Source organism: Martes martes (genome assembly GCF_963455335.1).
Source record: "Martes martes genome assembly, chromosome: 5".
Taxonomy (NCBI): Eukaryota; Metazoa; Chordata; class Mammalia; order Carnivora; family Mustelidae; genus Martes; species Martes martes.
Genome location: NC_137892.1, coordinates 73,307,651 through 73,328,208, shown reverse-complemented (window position 1 = coordinate 73,328,208; position 20,558 = coordinate 73,307,651). Strand labels below are relative to the sequence as shown.

At 40.8% G+C, this 20,558-nt stretch overlaps 1 protein-coding gene across 1 annotated transcript; it reads left to right on the top strand.

Annotated features, from left to right (window-relative positions):
- Positions 1–1,677: 1,677 nt before the first annotated feature.
- SHISAL2B (shisa like 2B) lies at positions 1,678–19,604 on the top strand (the record flags this gene model as incomplete). Its single annotated transcript, XM_080804250.1, has 3 exons — positions 1,678–1,868; positions 6,049–6,206; positions 19,468–19,604. The coding sequence occupies 3 exons, from the start codon at positions 1,678–1,680 to the stop codon at positions 19,602–19,604; spliced, it is 486 nt and encodes a 161-aa protein (XP_080660376.1).
- Positions 19,605–20,558: the final 954 nt, after the last annotated feature.

Here is a 20,558-nt window from a genome sequence, read left to right as displayed (position 1 = left end):
AAGAGAGGGACAGACAGGAGGGCTTATGATTGCCCTGGCTTGCTGCCTGGAGAATTTCCAGATGGCAGCAGCACAAGGAGAGGACCCAGTGAGAGCCCAGTGGTTTCCCTTGGGTGAGAAGACAGAGTTGAGAAGACAAGAAGCCATGGTAGCCAGAGGATACCAGGGAGTAGAGAGCTGGAGAGACAGAACTGGATTCCTGGAGGATCTCCTTGAGTCTTCAGCTGAGTACTGATCAAGAAACTACCGGAAGCAGGAAAAGAGCTACCTAAAAGGAGCAGAGGGAACACTCCTGTGAGCTGTTGGGAGGCCTTCGAATAGTTTGTTTCCATCAGTCAGCATGATAAGTCTAGGAATCCACAGGTGTCGAGTAGAGGGCTCAGAAGAGCATCACGTCAGTGAGGGGGAAACTTTAGTCCTCAAGACCATTCTGGTTCTGCCAACAAAGGTTAAAAGCAAACTCAAAAGACTCCAACCGTGTCCACGTGACTTAACCACATTCCAGAATGACGCTCAAGAATACTTCTGGGAATACAGAAATTCCCAGCACCCAACAAGGTAAAATTCAGAATCACAACATCCAACCAACTCTCTGGCTAAAAGGAAAGATACAGGGGGAAAAAAAAAAGAGGAAGAAACACCGTTTTATCTATCTTACCATTCTATGAATGTCAGTCACCTCCTCTCCCACCTTATGGCTATTACTATTTTCTTCTTTACACTCCAAGATGTTCTTTGGTTTACTTAAACCGTATCCATTACTATTGTTATTTTAAAAGACTTTGCAAACAAATGCATCCTTAAATGAGAGTACCACACAAGAGAAATTTCTGCCCCTCTTCAGAACGGATGCAGGTCTTTTTCTCCCTATCTCCTTTGCCTCCTTCTCTTTCTACCCGTCTCTGCAGAAAGCCCTCGCTTTCTTTTCTTGAACCCCTGGCCTGTCCTTCCCTTTGCAGGCCATTTCATATTATACGGAATGCGTGGCTAGCTTTTTGGTGAGAAACCTTGTTACTGTCTTTGATTTTCTTTCTTTCTTTCTTTCTTTTTTTTTTTAAACTGGCAGATTTTAATGTTTCACGTGTACTTCTCAAAGATGGAGTACTCCTCACACCCCCTCCCTGGTAGTTCTGTCTTTGGCTCTGCCCAGTACGCAGCCCCACCACAGGGGTTGGAGGGGGGCGGTGGGCCCCCTGTGGGTGAAGGTTCCCCGGGCCCCACACTGTCTTTGCCTGGACCCCAACTGCCCCGTCCCCGGCAGGCAGAACGGCAACTTCGGCAAACATATACGACACCTTCACTCTTCCTTCGGGTGAAATCGCTTTCTGGCGTGCAGTGGGACCAGCTGAGCTCCCCAGGCTGCTGATGAAGTGAGGGGAGGTGGAGGGGAATCGAGGGAGCGTGAAGAAAGCCCACGGAGGGAGGGGAAGAAGAGATACAGGGTCGAAGACCGGCAGAAAAAAAGGCCACTCAGTAAGGAGAGGGAGAAGCGCGAGTAAAGCAGACCCCGTGTGGACAGGGGGAGGAGAGAGCGCAAAGGAGGCGCGCGAAGGCTGAACGCCCAGGCTGTCGAACCGACCCCGGCTCGCAGGGGTGCGCGGGCGCGGGCGGTGCGGGACGCGTGCGGTCCGAGGGCAGGTCCTGGGGCTCTCGTGCCCCTGTCCGCAGCCGCCCGCGATGAGCGAGGCGACTCGGGTGTGCTCGGGCTACTACAGCCTCAACCACAGCTTCGTGGAGCCCTTCGAGTGCCCGCGGAGCGGCGAGGGGGCAGCCCTGCTCTACTGCTGCGGCTTCGCCGACCTCAAGTACTGCTGCAGCGAGCCGGGCAGCTACTTCCCCTACAAGCACAGCTATATGTGGAGCCTCAGGTGGGCAGGGCGGCGGGCTGACGGCGGGCTCTGGGGAGGCGACGAGCGGGGCCACCCCGGGAGTGGCAGGGTCGCCCGCTCGGGTCGGGACCCTCCGGAAGGACATGGAGGCTCCGCGGGCGGGTGAGGGACCGCAGAGAAAGCGCGCCTGGCTCGGAGCTCCCCGACTCCCCACCCCGGGACGCGTTCGGTGCTGCCCCGGTTCCGCGAGCGTCAGGCTGTGGACGCCAGAAGTGTGAGTGGGCCCTGGCCTCCGGGCGAGGCTGGCGCCGGAGGAGCGCTGGCTGTGTGTCCAGGGCGCACGCAGTGCCGGCTCCGCCGTCCCGCCGCGCCCGCCGGGGACCAGTTCCAGGCAGGAGGCTCAGCCGGCAGAGAGAAGACGCGCAGATAACTTGAGGAGGTTTTCATTCTCTTTTTTATTTGTTGGGGCATTTGGTGCTTTGAATAGAAAGGGGGCGACTTTGGGATTCATTTTAATGTATTAACCAAGGACCAGAGTGTTTAAAGTCTCTCTGAGGGTGAGAAGAAATAAAAAAGGGGTGGGGGGTGCGTGCGCCTGTGTGTGTGTCTGTGTGTGTCTGTGTGTGCGACAGGACTTCACAATTTGCGCTTTTCAGATGATCTGACACTGACCCAGAACCGAACTGGAGACCCACAGGCAGGAAAGATTTTACTCTCTATAACACATACTCTGTAGAACCTTTTTCGGGACAGCCCTTTCTTAATACCTCAGCCACTGGGCCATTACGGGAAAGACAAGAGACTTTCTAAGGTGGAGTCTTTCTCGCCTCTTTTTATTATGATGGGAATTTACTCATTCCACCTAGTATTTATGCAGATATTTTCATGTGAAATGCTTTCTCCACCCCCACCCCCACCCGCGCCCCAAAGATTGCAACCTTTGAACTCGATTCTTTGATTTTGCCTGGAGAATGAATGTGAAAGAATTCCAAATCCACCTTCAATTGTTTCTCACAAACCTATTAGCTTATGCATGACAAGAGAGAGACTGCTGGTAAGCAGAAGGGTGTTATTTCTCTAATCCTCTAGCATGATCCAGAATTTGTCACACATGTCCAGTCCACAGCAAGTGACTTTAAATGCTATTTCTTGAGGCAGTAAATTATTTTTTCAAGATGTATTGGTAGCATCAAAAAAAAAAAAAAATCTCAAAAGGAGTGCCACATAACCAGTAAGTTCGGCTAACATTGTGTTGTGCCAGAGTGGGGCATAATCTTGGAAAATAATGGCAGTTTATCCCTCTCATTCGGAGAAATAATCAGTATTGCACTGGCATATTATCTGGCCTGTTGGAAAATAGCATAGTAACCCTGCTCTGAGTCTTTCGAGGTGTTAATAATGACGGCAGCACCTCGGACAGAGGCTGGCAACTCTTAAGTCAAACTCGATTGGCAAAGTGCCTGGAATTCTCAGATCCTTGAATAGTTTCAAAGTGATAGGCAGCAGAGCATAGGTTTATGAGGGCACAAAGAATGAATAGCTTGCTGGGGTCTTCATTCAGCACGGACACAACGGACAGTATGGCTCAGTTCCTAGGACCTACAAAAATCATTTCAACTGAGAGCATCATTGGTAATGTTAAACCTGGGGATGTTATTAGTTACTGAGCATTGAGAACACAAAGGGGAGGCAAAAATTCAGTACTTCATTTCCCTCATATTCTTTGCTCTCCACCCAAATTTAAAATAGTTCAACTGAGCAAAATATTGTCAAAGTCACTAGCATTCATTCTGAGATTCTGCAGTTGCTGGAGAAAAGCAGAGCACAGGTACCCCTAGGGAGTAAGCCAAGGTGCTAGGTAGGAGAACTGTGACATGAACAAGGTTGCAGCCTCAGACCCCCCATCCCCAGGGACTGGAAAGCAGACTAACATCATGGTACTGGGAGGAAAGGATAAGGCTCTCTTTCTTGTGGCGGGCCCACCACAGTCTTTTTCCCTCTTCCAAATCCCTAACCTCTGAGGGCTTCCTTTCATAACCTGCTTCAGGCCCTAGGAAAATAATGCCTATTGCACAGGGCACCACATGAGTTCAGTAAGTAGTTGTGAAAACGACTATTTTAGGAGATTCCTAGAGTTTTGTCTTTATGCAGAGTTTTGTATGCAGGAAGCAAAGCTTCTATAAAATGGAACTGTAACACAAGCTGTCAAGATTATGAAGAATCTTCTTTCATTATAACAGAAAGCAGAAAGAGCATGCTTTGTTTCTCCTACAAATCACATGATGGGTTTTTAAATTGTGTACATTAAAAGCTCACAACACACATGTGGAATTTAATTAGGTTGACAATCTTACTTTTAAATTGACTAAATTACTTTTTTACTTTGAGCATTTTTTAAATAACCGGTTCTGATTTCAAGAATCTTTCTAGATGTGTGGCAGCCTAGCTGTCTTGTACAGCAGATAATGTTAATGAAGTGGATTATGTTCCCCTGTGTCTGCGCCTAGTCCTAACCCTCCCTGATGCATAGAACCTATAAAAGTTAGCTTTGGTGTCAACAAACATGAAAGACAACTTGCCAAAGCTGGGGATTCTTGCCCTTGGAAGAGAGCCCAGAAGTGAGGGCAAACTCCAATTTAAATGCAAAACATATACTGACTCTAGCCACAGAATTACCCAGTCCTCACTGTGTGCAGGGCTCGGGGGACTGGGCTGACATTAAGAGACCAAGCATAAGTATCTTTGGAGGTCTGCCTCCAAGTCTGTGGCCAAGGAAGCGATCTCTAAATGGCAGGGGTCCTTATCTCCTAAATCAAGGATAAAAGGGATGAGCTTGAGCACCTCACTTTTAATTCTGTTCTCCCTTTTTTCCAGAGCCCTAGCCTCCCTAGTCAAGTTCTCCCCTCCTTCCCTTTGGTACTTGTCACACTTGTCCGGGCCCTAATCTCTAGGAAATAGCAGAAGCCTGCAGGCAGGTCAGGACAATGATGAAGAAAAAGGTCATTACTTTTAATGACCATTTCAATGTTGATTACTTTTCAGTGATGATTATACTATAATTTACTATTCTCTCTCTCTCTCTTTTTTTTTTTTTTTTAAGAGTTGGTGGGGAGGGAAAGAGAGAACCTCAAGCAGGCTTCTCACCCAGCCTGAGCCTGTCTATGGGCTCATCTCACCACCCTGAGCTTGTGATCTGAGCGGAAATCAAAAGAGTTGGCCACTTAACCAACTCAGCCATCCAGGCACCCCTCTATTTACTATCATTTACTTCTATTTACTATAAGCTAAGTGCCGTACTCAGAGCTTTTAATATGTATGCCCAGCATTATGGGAAAGTCAACAGAAGTATGTGCTCTTGAGCAGCTTAAAATCTCTTTACGTGTATTTACATACCCACACATACTCTGGATTCGAGAAAGTAAAGTACATATGTTTGCTTCTTAGTCTTTCAAGATAATTTTTTGCCAAGCTCCTTTTCCCATTTAAAAATATTAAGTTCACAGGCTTATGAAAACTGTGTTCCTTCTCAAATGATTAGTCTTATAGATAACTGTATCAGAAAGAATTATTACAAAGTGAATGCAGAGAAAATAATATCAGATACACACTTTTTTTTTTTTGAGAAAAACACAAGGGTTTATTCTTCAGTGCCAGAAGCCATTGGTGTTATGCTCTTTTAGAAAGGAAAAACTCAGGCTACACCTGAGTGTTATATAAAGTCTATAAACATTGCTTTCCTTTCTTCTTTGTTGTAAGAGTTGTGGTTTTGTATATTAGTAAGTGCTATCTTCCACACGTGTCTCCAAAAGAAAAGTTCTCCATTTCTGGTAAAAATTCGCTTCACTACTTTTGCACTGGTCATTATTTTTTTTTTCATCTTTTGTGGGTGAACACAATTTTTCCTTCTAAAATATACTAACAGAGGTTTCTTTGACTGAAATATTCTTAGACTCGCCTGAGAGAATGATGTGACCTTTCACCTGCCATATGAGTTCACATGGTTTTCCATACTAATGTTAATATATAAATGTGTAGAGAAAATAGAAGAATTTGAGGAAAGCAAATGTTGAGCTGTAGATTTCCATCAGATACTGTTTATACTAAAATAGAGTTTGGTGAGGAATGATTGAAGCGAGGACGAACAATCTTCAGACCTTCTCTTTAGTGTATGTGTAAACCATTTTGTGTGACAGTGAGAATGTTCTTCCTGTTTCTTCAGCATCGGTGCCCTGGTTGGACTGGGAACTGCTGCCCTTGTTCTACTTGCCTTTGTCGTCAGCGTCTGTGTCCTTTGCTACTTATTTCTGTCGACAAAGCCTCAAAGGTTAGACACTGGCCTTAAACTTCAGCACCTCGAGGCTTCTTCCACTCAAGAAGGTAATCTATGTCTATTATCTGCAGCCAATTTCCTACACTCTATTCAAGAGAATCACCCGTCCCTGGGTAACCCACCATCCTGTGAACAATGAACGTTTTTTAAAAATTCAACTCATTATATGCCTTTATAGAAATCCACAGGAAATTAGGCGTTCATGGTGAAAGACTTTTGAGAAATTGGGCCAAAGGACAGAAGAGGGGCAGGATGTAAATGTTCTCATGAAAAACAACCCATGGATCCAATAAATCCACTCTACTGTATTTAAGGCTCTTAGTTATAAAGGTTTTAGCCTCTTGGAGTTGTTTGTGGTAGAGCTAAAGAAGTCGAATAAATAGAGGAGTGGAATATCTGATAATTCTCGGGGTTGCCTTGCTCTAGATGGGTCAGTCAGTAGTCAGCTGGATGTCCACCTGCATGCCTGAGGGCTGCAGAATTCAGAGGAGGCGCCTAAAATATTTTACAGGCATCCAGAAGGAATAGAAAAACAGGAAAGGTGAATAGAAGACCGTCTTTGTTCTTGAACAGATTACGAACTAGGTAGGCTGTGCGCATGCGCGGGGGCACGCAGAGTGACTATGAAGTAGAAAGAAATGTTTTTGTATAGTTTGTGGGACTGGGTCTCATCATCTCAGTTACAGGTGCCACACAAATGCTAATGGTCATAATTTTTGTGAATATAAATTTCTGTTAGTGTATTTAAAAAGCAGTAGTCATAAATTTCGAGATACAGAGAGCATTTTTAATAAAAATTTAGAATCTATAAAATGACTACATACAGGTGCCTATGTACACGTATATATTTAGAATAAGAGACACATGCTCACTAACTTCTGTTTAAAAAGAAAATGAAGGGGTGCCTGGGTGGCTCAATGGGTTAAAGCCTCTGCCTTCGGCTCAGATCATGATCCCAGGGTCCTAGGATCGAGCCCCGCATCAGGCTCTCTGCTCTGCAGGGAGCCTGCTTGCTCCTCTCTCTCTCTCTGCCTGCTTCTCTGCCTACTTGTGATCTCTGTCTGTCAAATAAATATATAAAATCTTACAAAAAAAGAATATATTAAAAAAATAAAAGAAAATGAAAAAGTTTACTTTAAAAAATTTTGGAAAATCACTTGCTTGGATGCTGTCATTCGCCTGAACCCTGAAACTTTTATATTTCTGGAGTACATGCTCTGTGACCTTATCAAATACACTGTCGCTGAATGATCACATTAGCTCTGCTTTCTTTTTCTGTAGAGCAGGTATCTCTCAGAGGGCCTCTTGTGTCACAGAGCAAGAGGCCAAGGTCCCTTGGCAGTTCTTTTCTGAAGCACCGTTTGGAACTGTGCGGCCGAATCGACAGGATGTTAGTTGAATTTAGTCCAACGGCTAAGATCCTATTTCTCCACAGGCAAAATGAAGCAGTGGCTTAGTGACTACCAAATCATCAGATCATAAAATCAATTTTTAAAAATTCTTTTAAATTTTTAAATTCTTACTTAATTTTAATTTCTTATTAGCATATAATATATTATTTGTTTCAGGGGTACAGGTCTGTGATTTATCAGTCTTACAGAGTTCACAGCACTTACCATAGTATATACCCTCCCAATGCATAAAATCAATTTTTGTTCTTAAATTTTCCTATGCATAAGAATCACCTAGGAAGTTCGTTAAAACTGCAAACTCCAGAGTCTGCATTTTAGAACAAATAGCTTCTCTTCCCAGCTAAGTAAGCCCTTGCTCCCCTGCTGCCTACTCTCCACAAAGCAGCCAAAGTGCGCCTATTACAAGCTTCGTCAGGTCAGGTATTGTCATTCCTCTGCTTAAAAACCCTAATCCCTTCCCCTCTCTCTTGTTAGATACAGAAGTCTTAACTGGGACCTACCAGGGCTTCTGTGGTCTGCTCTCTCCAACCACATTTCTCTCCTCTCCTGTGCACATAGTGGTCTCTTTGCTCTTCCTTGAAACTTCTCTGCCTCAGGGCCTTTGCATGTGCCATCACCATTGTCCAGAAGGCTTTTCCCTCAGATACCCATATGACTTTTGCTTTCTTTACATCTTTACTAAAAGTCACCTTCCTAGGGAGTTCGTCCCTGGTTACAATATCTGGCTTTTTAACTCACCTCCAAAATTTCATATACCCTTCCTGTTTTATTTTTCTCCTAAGCATTTGGGACTAATATACTATATATTTTAGTTATCTATTGTGTAACTTTTCTCCACTCCAACTGGAGAGTAAGTTCCCGGAAAGTACTAATTTTCACTTGTTTCCTCACTACTGTATCCCTATGGCCTAGAACATGTGACAAGGCTTGCTGAACGAACTGAATGAGTGGTACTACACCTTTACAGTACATGATCACAGGAGCATCTTTCCTGTCCCCTCTAGAGGCATCATACAATCATTAAATGTCTCCCCTATGCCATGCATTGTGCTAAACAGAAGTTGGTTGTTTTTCCTGGTTGATCTCAGGGACTGCCCCTAAATGTTATTTTATATTGGCCCTGAGCCCTAGCAACAGAATTAGTTGGCTTGTTGATTCAAGTATTGTAGCCTTACTGATGCTTAGCTAAGGAGATCCATTAATGCACTTCTGAGGTCGTTAGAAGAAGCTCCTTTCTTGCATGGAAATGTCTCCTCTCAAAAACATTGTTTGTGAGGCCAGCAAAACTCAAGACACCTTTCCTGAGTGCTTGCTATTGACAAGGTAGGTTTTCAGACAATCACTGCCTTCCTGCTGCTTTCCAATGAGGCGATTCTGGTCCTTTGGGTTGATTTTAACCAAATCAGATATGGTGGAGAGCCCAAAGCAAAATAGGTAATCGAAATGTCACTGAAATAGGGAAAGAGGATGGTTTCTATTTGAAAGTGACCCATCAAGCAAGAAGTCTTTCTTCCACTTAAGGAAGGCCTTCAAGGTCAAGGATAATAAAATGTCTGCAGAAGAACCAAGTAGGTAAACATAACATCAGAGGAAACTGATTTCATCTTCTTTCAAAATGATCCATTCTTAAGAGTCAACCTCCCATTATTTTACATTAATTTTTACAATTGAGACTGTTTTCATTACAGGCAATTTGGATGGCCTGAAGGGAAAAATGTTTCTGTGCACATTCTAAAACTGACACAGGGCACTAACCTTTTCTGTTTCTATAAATAACAACCATCTAAGTCTAAAATAGTTTAATCTTAGGTGGTTTTGCCAAGGTTTTTTCTTTGTGTATCTTTATTCTATTGGTCTTTTTTTTTTTTTTTAACATTTATTTATGAGAGAGAGAGAGTGAGAGCATGAGTAGGGGGAGGAGTAGACGGAGAGGCCTGAGGGACAAGCAGACTCCCCACTGGGGATGGAGTACAAGGCAGGGCTCGATTCCAGGACCCTGAGATCACGACCTAAGCTGAAGGCAGATGCTTTAACTGACTGAGACACCCAGGCGCCTGCTTCTTTTTAATGTATACAATTTAAGCCTTTATAGGTTTTGAATTGATCCTGAAAACAGCAGGCTAGTGGGAGGGACTGTAGAGTTTCACTGGGCTACCTCCAGGGCTCACTTTGTGCACAGGAACTGTCACGGAAAAACTGATTGCCTTTAAACTGTGTCCCATTGTTATTTTCTTTCCTTTTTTTGTGTTTTGAGTTACGCATGTTACCAATGCCAGTGTTTAAAAGAATCCCCTTGCTTGTCAGTTGTATGGTTCCGAGAAGATGGCTGTGTGCAGGGCCTCTTCTCGAGTAGACACTCTTGAGGGGGAGGACTCATTTCATAAGATGTGTAAGAATGAATGGCTAACAAAGAAGCAGTTCGAGGGGGTGAATGTCCTAGATCCCTGCTTCTCAAGCTTTTCCCCAGGAAAATCCTAAAAGGTGGATGAGAAAGGAACTTGTACCTCCAGAATTCCAGGGGCTACACTGGAAAGGCTTGCCTGAGACCTCTGAGCTTTAAGTTATTTCAAGTTCCTCTTTTATTTTATTTTTTTCCCATCTTATTTTTAAAATTTACATCATTTTTTCAATTTGGCTGAATATAATGGCTTGTTTGAGTCTAATAAGATCTTCTTCTCCTCATATCTGAGGAAAATTGGTGCTCCGGGAAAATCAAGCACATCAAGCCTGTGGTTCCGAGTACCCACTGACACTCTGGGGGAGCGGAAGGGGGTGGAGGCCTGAGGAGAGGGGCTGCTGGAAGCAGGGTTCTAGGTGGAAATTAAAAGAGCAGACATTAGTAGAGCTGCTTGGCACCAAATAAAAGAATACAGTTGCACAGAGATAACAGACAACTCCAAGCCCCTGTATCTGGTGGGCTCTTTTGTAAAGGCAGGCGATACAAATGAAAACAGGTAAGCAAATGCTCACAAAGGTGCAGCTGTCTGGGAGAAAAGCATAAATTACACATGGCATACTGAGAAACCACATCTGAAGATCACACAATTGTTTCTTCTGCCCATGAACAAAACATGACTCGGACTGGCTCCAAATGGTCTGCTATTTTTTTCTTCTTGGAAGAGTCACCTGGAAAGAAAACCCTCTCTTTCAAATCACTTTTATTGATGGAAAATTAGAAAATATAGAGAAACAAACAGTGTATTCCATGGCCCCACCAAACAGAGATCAGGGTTGTTAACACCATGTTGAATTCTTCCATGGATTTGTGGTATGCAGCTCTACATATATGGGTATAACAAAGTGGGGGAGGGGGTGAGTCTTACGCTTTTTTTTTCACTGAACAGTATCAGCATCTTTATTTGCCAATAAATAAATGCCTTTGCCATAGACTAGTTCCACTTTAATATCCTGATGGAGTGCTGTGGGTTTTTTTATTCTTTTATTTCAATATAATTTTACACTTCCAGAAAAATTGCAAGAATAGTATAGAAGGTTGTATACTTCTCCTCAGATTTACTTCATTGTTTTTTGTTTTTTTAAAGATTTTATTTATTTATTTGACAGAGAGAGGTCACAAGTAGGCAGAGAGGCAGGCAGAGAGAGAGGAGGAAGCAGGCTCCTCGCCAAGCAGAGAGCCTGATGCGGGGCTCGATCCCAGGACTCTGGAATCATGACCTGAGCCGAAGGCAGAGGCTTTAACCCACTGAGCCACCCAGGCGCCCCAGATTTACTTCGTTGTTAATATTTTGCCTCATCTTCTTTACCATTGACTTTCTCTCAAAGCATATTTTCTAAATCATTTGAAAATAATTTGCAGATATCATGCCTTTTAACCATAAATATTTCAGTCAGTGTCTCCTAAGAGCAGGATTTTTTTTCCTTACATAGTTACAGTATGTTTGTCAAAGTCAGGACATGTAACACTGGAACAGTAATATTATCTGATCTGCAGTTCATATTAAAATTTTGCCAGTATCCTTAATAGCAATGTTTTTCTCATCTAGGATCTAGTCTTGGAATTCGTTGTCATATTTCTTTAGCCTCCTTTAATCCTCAGGCTTTCTTTGTCTTTCATGATCTTGACATTTTTGAAAAGCAGAAGCCAGCTACCCTGTAAAGTGTCTTTCAATTTGTCTGATATTTTCTCATGATTGGAGAGAGATAATACGTTTCAACAAGAATACCACAGAAGTCATAGTCTCAGGGCATCCCATCAGGAAGCACATAATACTGGTTTGTCCCATTAGGGGTGATGTGAACTTTGATTCATTGGTTAAGGTTGTATTTGCTGTATTAGCACATTGTAAAATCACTATATTCTCCTATTAATTCCTAAGTAATCTGCAGAGAGGTACTTTGAGACTGAAAATATGCTGTTCATCCTCAAACTTTCATCCACTCATTGATGGCTCTTGATTGAGTTTTTCCATTCAAAATTTCAAAACAATTTTAAAACTATTATTACAATAGTTCTAAAATGGCGACTTTCCAAGCCCCATATTCCTTTGACATTGGTTGTTTGTTACTCTACTATAAGGAAGAGCTTTCCCTTCTCCCTCTTTATTGACCTATTCATTTATTTTTTTCAGATCAGTACAGACTCAGATGCTTTGTTTTAAAAAATTCTATGACTGTCATTATTTATTCTGATCCTTACATTGTCTCAGATTTTGCCTGTGGGAGCCCCTTTAAATTGGGTCCTTTCTCCTTCTGAAATGTGTCCATAATTTTTTGAGAACTTTTTGGCTTTCTGTCACAACGTATTGTGTCACAAAATGTTCCAGGCCGCCTGTATGTCCCCTGTTCCAGCCCTGGAATCTAATATTTATCTAAAAAGCTGGGTTCATTTTAGTTGGGAACAGTATTTAAAAACCAAAATCCAAATATACCATCTTTTACTATTGACTTTGAACTAGCTCATATTTTTTTTTTCATTACACACATACATTGCACAAACTAAGTATTTTCTTAGCATAAATCCCTGAGAATAGACTTGTTGACCAAAGGACAGGCACATATTAAAGGCTGTGGATACAAGCTGCTGACTGCCCTCCAGAAAAGTACTATTTCATGTGTACTATTATTTCAAAAGATTTATGTTTTACTAATTTCCTTGAAAAAAAATAATAGTGTTTTTATCTCAAATTAAGAGTGGGGAGTAGACATTTTTAAAATTTTTTTTTATTTTTTATTAACATATAATGTATTATTAGCCCCAGGGGTACAGGTCTGTGAATCGCCAGGTGGGAGTGGACATTTTAATGGTTAAGTCATTATTTCTTCTTTTTAAAACTATTTCTAAGTAATCTCTCCACCCAACTCTTGATGCCGAGATTAAGAGTTGCATGTTTTTCCAGTGGAGTCAGCCAGGTGCCCCGTCATTTCTTTTGTGGCATACTGTTGTTCATATCTTATACATGTTTTTCTGTGGGGATGTATATTTTTCGCTGCTTTAAAAGAATTTTACACACAGCAACTCTTTTCTGCATATATTACAAAAGTTTTCACACTTGTTTCCCTTGTAATTTAGTATGTGACAATTTTTCATTTAGAGAAGTTTCTCCTTTTGTATTTTCTCCCTTTAGTTTCATACTTAGAAAATTCTCACCTTTAGGGGTGCCTGGCTGGCTCAGTTGGTAGACATGTGATTTCTTAACCTTGGAGTTATGGTTTCAAGCCCCATGTTGGGTGTAGAGATTATTTGAAAAAAATAATAAAATTTTTAAAAGTCTGAGAAAAAAAGAAAGTTCTCACCTCACTATAAGATACAAAGATATTCACCCATATTTTCTTCTAATATATTTATTCGTTTTTATGTTTAAATTTTTATAATGTAGAAATTTTAGTTTTGGTGTAAAGTATGAGGTAGGGATTTGTTTTTTTATTTTGCAAATGAGCCCACTGTCCAAATACCTATTGGATAATCCATCTTTCTCTTGCCAATATAATATGTCATAAACTGAATGGTTATATATACTGTGATCTGTTTTTAGACCTTCTGCTCTGTGAATTTATCAATCTATTTATTCTTAAGCTGAAAATATACTTTAAAAATTATTCTAGTGGTATAATTTTAATATCTGACCAGGCAAGACTTTCTCCTCCCTCCCATTATGCTTCTTTATCAAAGTTTCTTGGCGACTCTTGTAATGTTCAGGTTTCCAAATGAATTTTTGAGTCACATTGTCAAATTTTTAAAAATCAAGTGGTTATTTTGATGGGTTTTGCACTAAATGTATAGACAACTTTGTAGCCTTAACACACATCCAACAAAACTCTGCTCAAAACTCTTATTAATTAGTCTGCCAAATTATTTTGTAATCCCATTATTTGTTTCAGAAAGACTTTAAAAAAAAGATTTATTTATTTGCGAGAGTGAGTGAACAAGAGAGCAAGAACAGGGGGAGGAGCAGAGGAAGAGGGAGAAGCTGACTCCCCGCTGAGCAGAGAGCTGGATATGGGATTCGGTCCCAAGACCCTAAGGATCACAACCTGAGCCAAAGGCAGGCACTTAATTGACTGAGCCACTCAGGTATCCTTTCTAAAAAAATTTTTTGTTATTTTTTAATATTTTATTTATTCATTTGAAAGAGAGAGAGAGCACAAGCAGTGGGAGGGACAGAAAGAGAGGGAGACTCCCCACTGAGTGGGGAGCCCACCACTGGGCAATGGAGCTGAAGGCAGTCGCTAACTATCTGAACCACCAAGGTGCCCCCCACAAAGCCTTTAAGAACTCACTGAGATCTTAGTAGAAGATGGGGTAATTTGAACTCAACGATAGAAAAGGTTCTGTGCCTTCTAAAGGCAACTTTCTACATACAGTAATGAGTCCGTAATTTCCTATGACTGCTTTTGTTCCTAGATGTAGAAAATCAAACTGCTCAGCAGAGCTACTACCACATGCAGTATTTGTGGGTCTTCATCAAAGCTAAGGGTTAGGCAATCTTGGCTGATGTTGGAACCAACGACCAAAATAGAAGCTAGTCTCCTGTTATGAAATACATTTAGAGGATTTTAAATATGAGCTAAGTTATTTGTGAGTTATGTTAGTCACCAGTGATTGGAAAAAATTAATAATGCAGAAAAGAAAAAGGAAAAAAAGGCCTGTGGTGGAAAAAAATAGGATAGGAAAAATATTTCTGGATAGAACTCCCTTTGCTCATTGATGGATGGATAAAGCCAAAGGGCAAGTCTAAGATTGTAGCTTTTACGGTGAATTTTTAACTACATTTATTTGAGATACATTTTTTAAAGATTTTATTTATTTGACAGAGGGAGAGAGAAAGCACAAACAGGGGGAGCAGCAGAGGGAGAGGGAGAAGCAGGGTCCCCACTGAGCAGGGAGCCTGATGCAGGATTCAATCCCAGGACCTAGGGATCATGACCTGAGCCGAAGGCAGTCGCTTAACCAACTGAGCCACCCAGGTGCCCTGAGATACTTATATATTCTTAAGAAGGCAGGGTCCTGCACAGGGTAAAGCACAATACATCAGCAGGTCACAGGGAAAGTTTTCCCCACTTCACCATTAACTTGAGATCCAGCCCTACGCTTCATATTAAATTCGAAGGGAAAAATATCCTCTTGCAGATCAAAACCAATTAAGGTGCAGATTTAAGGTGGCTTGTTTTTCCTAGTAGGAACTATGGGATGAGCGGATTGTGTAGATTTTCCACCCAGGAGTAAATTGAGCCAGCTAATTAGGAATTAGAAGCTGTGGTAGGACTGAGAATTTTACACAGAAGCTAGGGGGATGGAGGCAGATCATGGCAGAAATGCCTAATTACAGTTCTGGACTGATACTCAAAGAGACAAAGACCTACAGGGGTCTCCAGTATTCTTCTGATATTTTGAAATGGCAGGCAAGGGCAGAGTTCATAGAAGAGTTTTAAGATAAATGGATTTCTGAGGACTGGTTCTGAAAATGAATGCAAAATTTAACCATTATCAGAAAAAATATATTGGTGCATTTCGTGATGAGGATACGTGCAAAGATTGTTTGATGAATTGGATTTGAATTCTGGCAAAGGCCAAAGCTTTAATGTAAATGCCAGTCTGAGAGGTATAGGATTAAAGGAAGGTTGAGATTTCCCTTTGATGACCAGACACACACACACACACACACACACACACACACACACACACACACAGAGCAGCAGAAAGAACAACTATCAAACCCAGAAAAGACCAATAATGTGGAAGCTTCGCAGTCTGCATTCAGTAAAGAAAAGGAGGAATTAAATAAGGAAACCCTTTTATGTGTAACAAATCCCTTGGGAGCTCGATGGAATTATAGATTTCTTATTTAAAATCTAACCCATGTTGTAGTCCTGGGACAGAAAAAGAGGCTGCTGATTTTATCCCTGTTGGTTAAGAAATTAACTTCTATTTATCAAAGCAAAACTAGGAAAAAGTGAAGTTGCTCAGACTTTTCCTTCTGTCTCTTTTAAAATTATTCCAAAGGGATGCAGTTAACTGGACTCTATTATCCCTGTAGCTACTCACTGCAGTTGTTTTTCTCTATGTCCAATTATTCCAACTTACTGGAAGGATGTACATTGAAAGCACCTTTGGGTTTTTTGTTAAGTTTTGAGTAGAGTCAACACTAGGGGTGTTAATTTGCCAATCAAAATTCCTGCTTCAAATGACATTGGTATGGTGTTTATAACAAATCTTTTCTTGTTGGCGAAGCAAACTGATTCTATTAGGGGGACTGCCTTACCTTAAGAAGCCAATCTAAGAACCTAGATATCCATCAACAGATGAATAGATAAAGAAGATGTGGTATATATACACAATGGAATACTATGCAGCCATCAAAAGAAATGAAATCTTGCCATTTGTGACGATGTGGATGGAACTAGAGGGTATTATGCTGAGCGAAATAAGTCAATCAGAAAAAGATAATCATCATATGATCTCCCTGATATGAGGAAGTTGAGAGGCAACGTGGGGGGTTTGGGGGGCAGGAAAGGAATAAATGAAACAAGATGGGATCGGGAGGGAGACAAACCGTAAGAGACTCTTAATCTCACAAAACAAACAGAGGGTTGCTGGGGGTAGAGGGGTAGGGAGAGGGTGGTTGGGTTATGGACACTAGGGAAGGTGTGTGCTATGGTGAGTGCTGTGAAGTGTGTAAACCTGGTGATTCACAGACCTGTTCTCCTGGGGCTAATAATACATTATATGTTAATTTTTAAAAAAAGCCAATCTAAGAAACAAATTTGTATTTACACCAATTAGAAGGATCTGGTAGCCAAGGGAATAAGGAGTTAGGGCTGGAGAACGGGTGTCTTTGTAAGTCCTAGATGAAGAAAAACCTGTAATACTGGAATATGTTTTCTTCTCTTTTCTTTTTTAAGATTTTATTTATTTATTTCATAGACAGAGATCACAAGTAGGCAGAGGCAGGCAGAGAGAGAAGAGGAAGCAGACTCCCCGTGGAGCAGAGAGCCCAATGCGGGGCTCGATCGCAGGACTCTGGGATCATGACCCGAGCCGAAGGCAGAGGATTTAACCCGCTGAGCCACCTAGGTGCCCCAATACTGGAATATGTTTTCAAGCCTTTAAATCTCAGAGGGCAGTAGACGGGTTAGAGAAACTTTTTCAGTTGCTCCCAGAAAATACATAATGGAAACTAGAGCGGTTAGAATGGAGATGACTTAGAGAGAACCCCTAAGTTAGGAAATAACCTCCTGAATTTATTTCTCATTTAAAAAAAAGACAAAAACAAAAACTGTATGTGACAAGGTAGATAAAAACACCTTGAAAAGTGTCTGAAAGTCTTACTGAAGTATCTTAAGATTCTAAGTATATGAAAAGCTTAGGAAACATGAAGGACTGGAATTAACCAACATTCAGTTCAGACTTCCAGGAACTCCAATAAAAATTTAAATTTTAGATGTTTAAAGAAATGCTTATGCAAGATGCAAAAGTCACCCAGATAATCTGCAACTAATTCACATCTTATATCCTTGATCTTTACCTGCTAGAATACTGAAGAGGACAATGCTACACCAGTCAAAAACTAACCTATAAAAATGTTGTTTTTCTCATGTTACATGAGGAAAACAGTTTCAGTGGTCCCCACAGAGAATAAGTTCCATTACTTGTGCTTTGTAGCTAAATTTTCCTCTACTGTTTTTTAAAAACTCCATTTTGCAACTAAGTCAAGTCAAACGTATCAGTTTATTAGATTTTCATGCCAGCCTTTCCAGTTACTCCATTTAGCAGAATTATTGCTGACTGGTCATTGAACTACTTGACAGGCTAGAAAACGTTGTGCCTACAACAAATTAACTTTTAAAAATCAAATTATATGGTTGAAACACTGTGATTGAATGTTGAGAAGGAGAACACTTTCTTTCTTCTTTTTTTTCTTTCTTTCTTTTTTTTTTTTTTTTTTTTTTTTTACCACCACAGAGGTTCAGGAGTTATGAAATAAAGCCATCTAGGCCCTATACTTTAAACTTACAGTATTTTAAGATAAGCTCAGAGAACAATACCACCCACATTTCAGTTCTGTGGGCATGATCTGGGAGCTGGAGTGAGACATCATTCTTTATACCTTATAAATAATATTGCCCTGGGAGTGCTGAATTCTGATATCAGAATACCACCCACAGTGGGGGTATTCTGATGGGGCCTGGGAAGCAGTCTGTACTTACATGGGCAAAGCCAGGCAGCATGAACACAATGAAAGACCAGAACTGACTTATGCAAATAGCAAAGGGTAGAGGAAGAACCTGTTTCTAATAGTGGAACCTCTTGGCCAGTGGGTCCTGCTTCCTCTGAGGCAGGTTCAGAGTGGATTTTTCTAAAGGAGACTAATTAGGGAGGAAGATGGTGGTAGGAACCAACAGGCTGAGCCCTGAGGGACTCCTAAATCTGAGAGGCTGGGAGAAAAAAAGGACGGAAAAGAGACTGAGAAGGAGCAATGGAGACAGGAGGTGAGTCAAGAAAGGGTGGTACCCTGGAGGCCAAGGAAAGAAAACGCAGACAGCATGCAGACTATGAAGTGGGCTAGGGATTCAGCACCAGGGGAGCCTTAGCCACAGTGAGATTTATCTACTGCTTCTACATATTTATACATTATTTAAATTTGTATATATTTGGTATATATTTGTATATATTGGCAAACTAAACGATACAATTACTTTTCTTTTTTTAAAGATTGATTGACTGATTTAGAGCCTCTCGTGCAGACTCCATGCTGAGTGCGGAGCCCGATGTGGGGGGCTCGATGTCACGATCATGACCTGAGCTGAAATCGATAGTGGGACATTTAACTGACTGACCCACCCAGGCACCCCCTTAACTTTTCTAACACTCATTCTTGAAGAATGATCCATTTCTTTGCTATAAGCTTTAGTTTTTGTGATGAGCAAAGGTCCATATTCCTCTACCCTTGTGCATTTTGGACTCTTATTTATGTGGAATGAGTGAATGAAATTGTGGCACAAATGTGGTTTTAAACATTACATATAAACAGATTATGATCGCAAAGCCTTAAGAGGGCTGCAAATTATTAAGACAAGCTTTAGTATAATTTTGTTCATTTTTATGCATAGGGATAGTCATACTTTTATTAAGTAACCCAGAAATTGTTGCCTTCTTCCCAAATGTGTAATTTCCTCCATGGAAGCATAGAAGACAAAAGGGTAAGCACGGAAATGAAATTCTTACTTCTGTTACTAAGTGTTTCTCTAATTTGACTTTCAGAAGGAAATGCTCAAAACAGCCTTGAAATGATTCAACTCTCACTCATCCACATAGCATTTTTAGCATTTTGAAGACATACTTTCAATATTGCTCCAAATGTATTTTTTAAGCACACATAAAGCCAAATTTTATGTCGTAGTTCCAGATAATTATTTCATTTTGTTTTGTATTTTGCAGGGAACCCAAGCAGGAAAGCCAAAGCCCCCAATTCAAATGCAGCATCAAATTCAACAATTGAAACGTCCTATGAAGCTGATGATGTAATTCAAGATCCAAAAATGGATACAACACAAATCAAAACTGTGTATTATTAAAAAGCTTGTGTTGCAAAAGCTCACTGGAGATGGAGCAATACAAAGAAAGAATGCATTTCAAATACAGTGTAATTGTACTATTCAAAAATTCACCATTTACAAAGCAAGACACAGCTGCATTTTTGATTATTCAATTAATTTATTAAAAACGCACTAAGGTTTCTGATCATGTGCAGTTTACTTTTATTTGCTAATTAAGATGTTTCTGTATTACATGAAATTATGCTAATATTTCAGGAGAAATTAAAGAACGTATCAATAACACAGATGAGTGAAACTATGCCAGTGTGGAACAATGAAAGATTTGTCACATTACCAACATTTCACAATTCTTTTGATACTCAGAGGCAGTTCTTTTTATGAGAAGATTCTGAACAGGGAAATCTCGGGGCGGGGGTGGTCTTATAAAACAAAGGTGGCCTGTTAAGCTTCTTAGAGATAAACCGCTACCTTTTTTTTAGGGCTTGCTGGGTACAAAATGAATGTACTGTGTTTATAAAACCTAATGTTCAATAACAAAATACATTACAATGCATAATCTGCATAATAAATATTTTCTGTGTACCAAAGATAACCATAACAAAAATCCTTCACTGATAAAATTCCTACGGAACTCCTAAAATGGAAGTTTTTAAAAAATAAATTCTCTATTCCCACCAAAGGCTATTGCATTAATACTGTAAGACATCTAGAAATAAAACTATGGTTTCTGCACATTATAATTGTCTTAGAAGATTTTTATTCCTAAGTATGATTTCTATTACGAGAACACAGACCTTGTTTTCTAATGGAATTCACTAGGAAAAAAGGATTACTTTTAAAAGCTGGCTCTGCCCAACACATCCACTGTGTTGTGTAAAATTACTGTAATTGAAAGACTAGCCTTTCAAAATGTGTCAAATATGGCTTCTCTGGTCTGGGTGGGGGGAAAAAGGAATGCCTTATTGCTCTCGG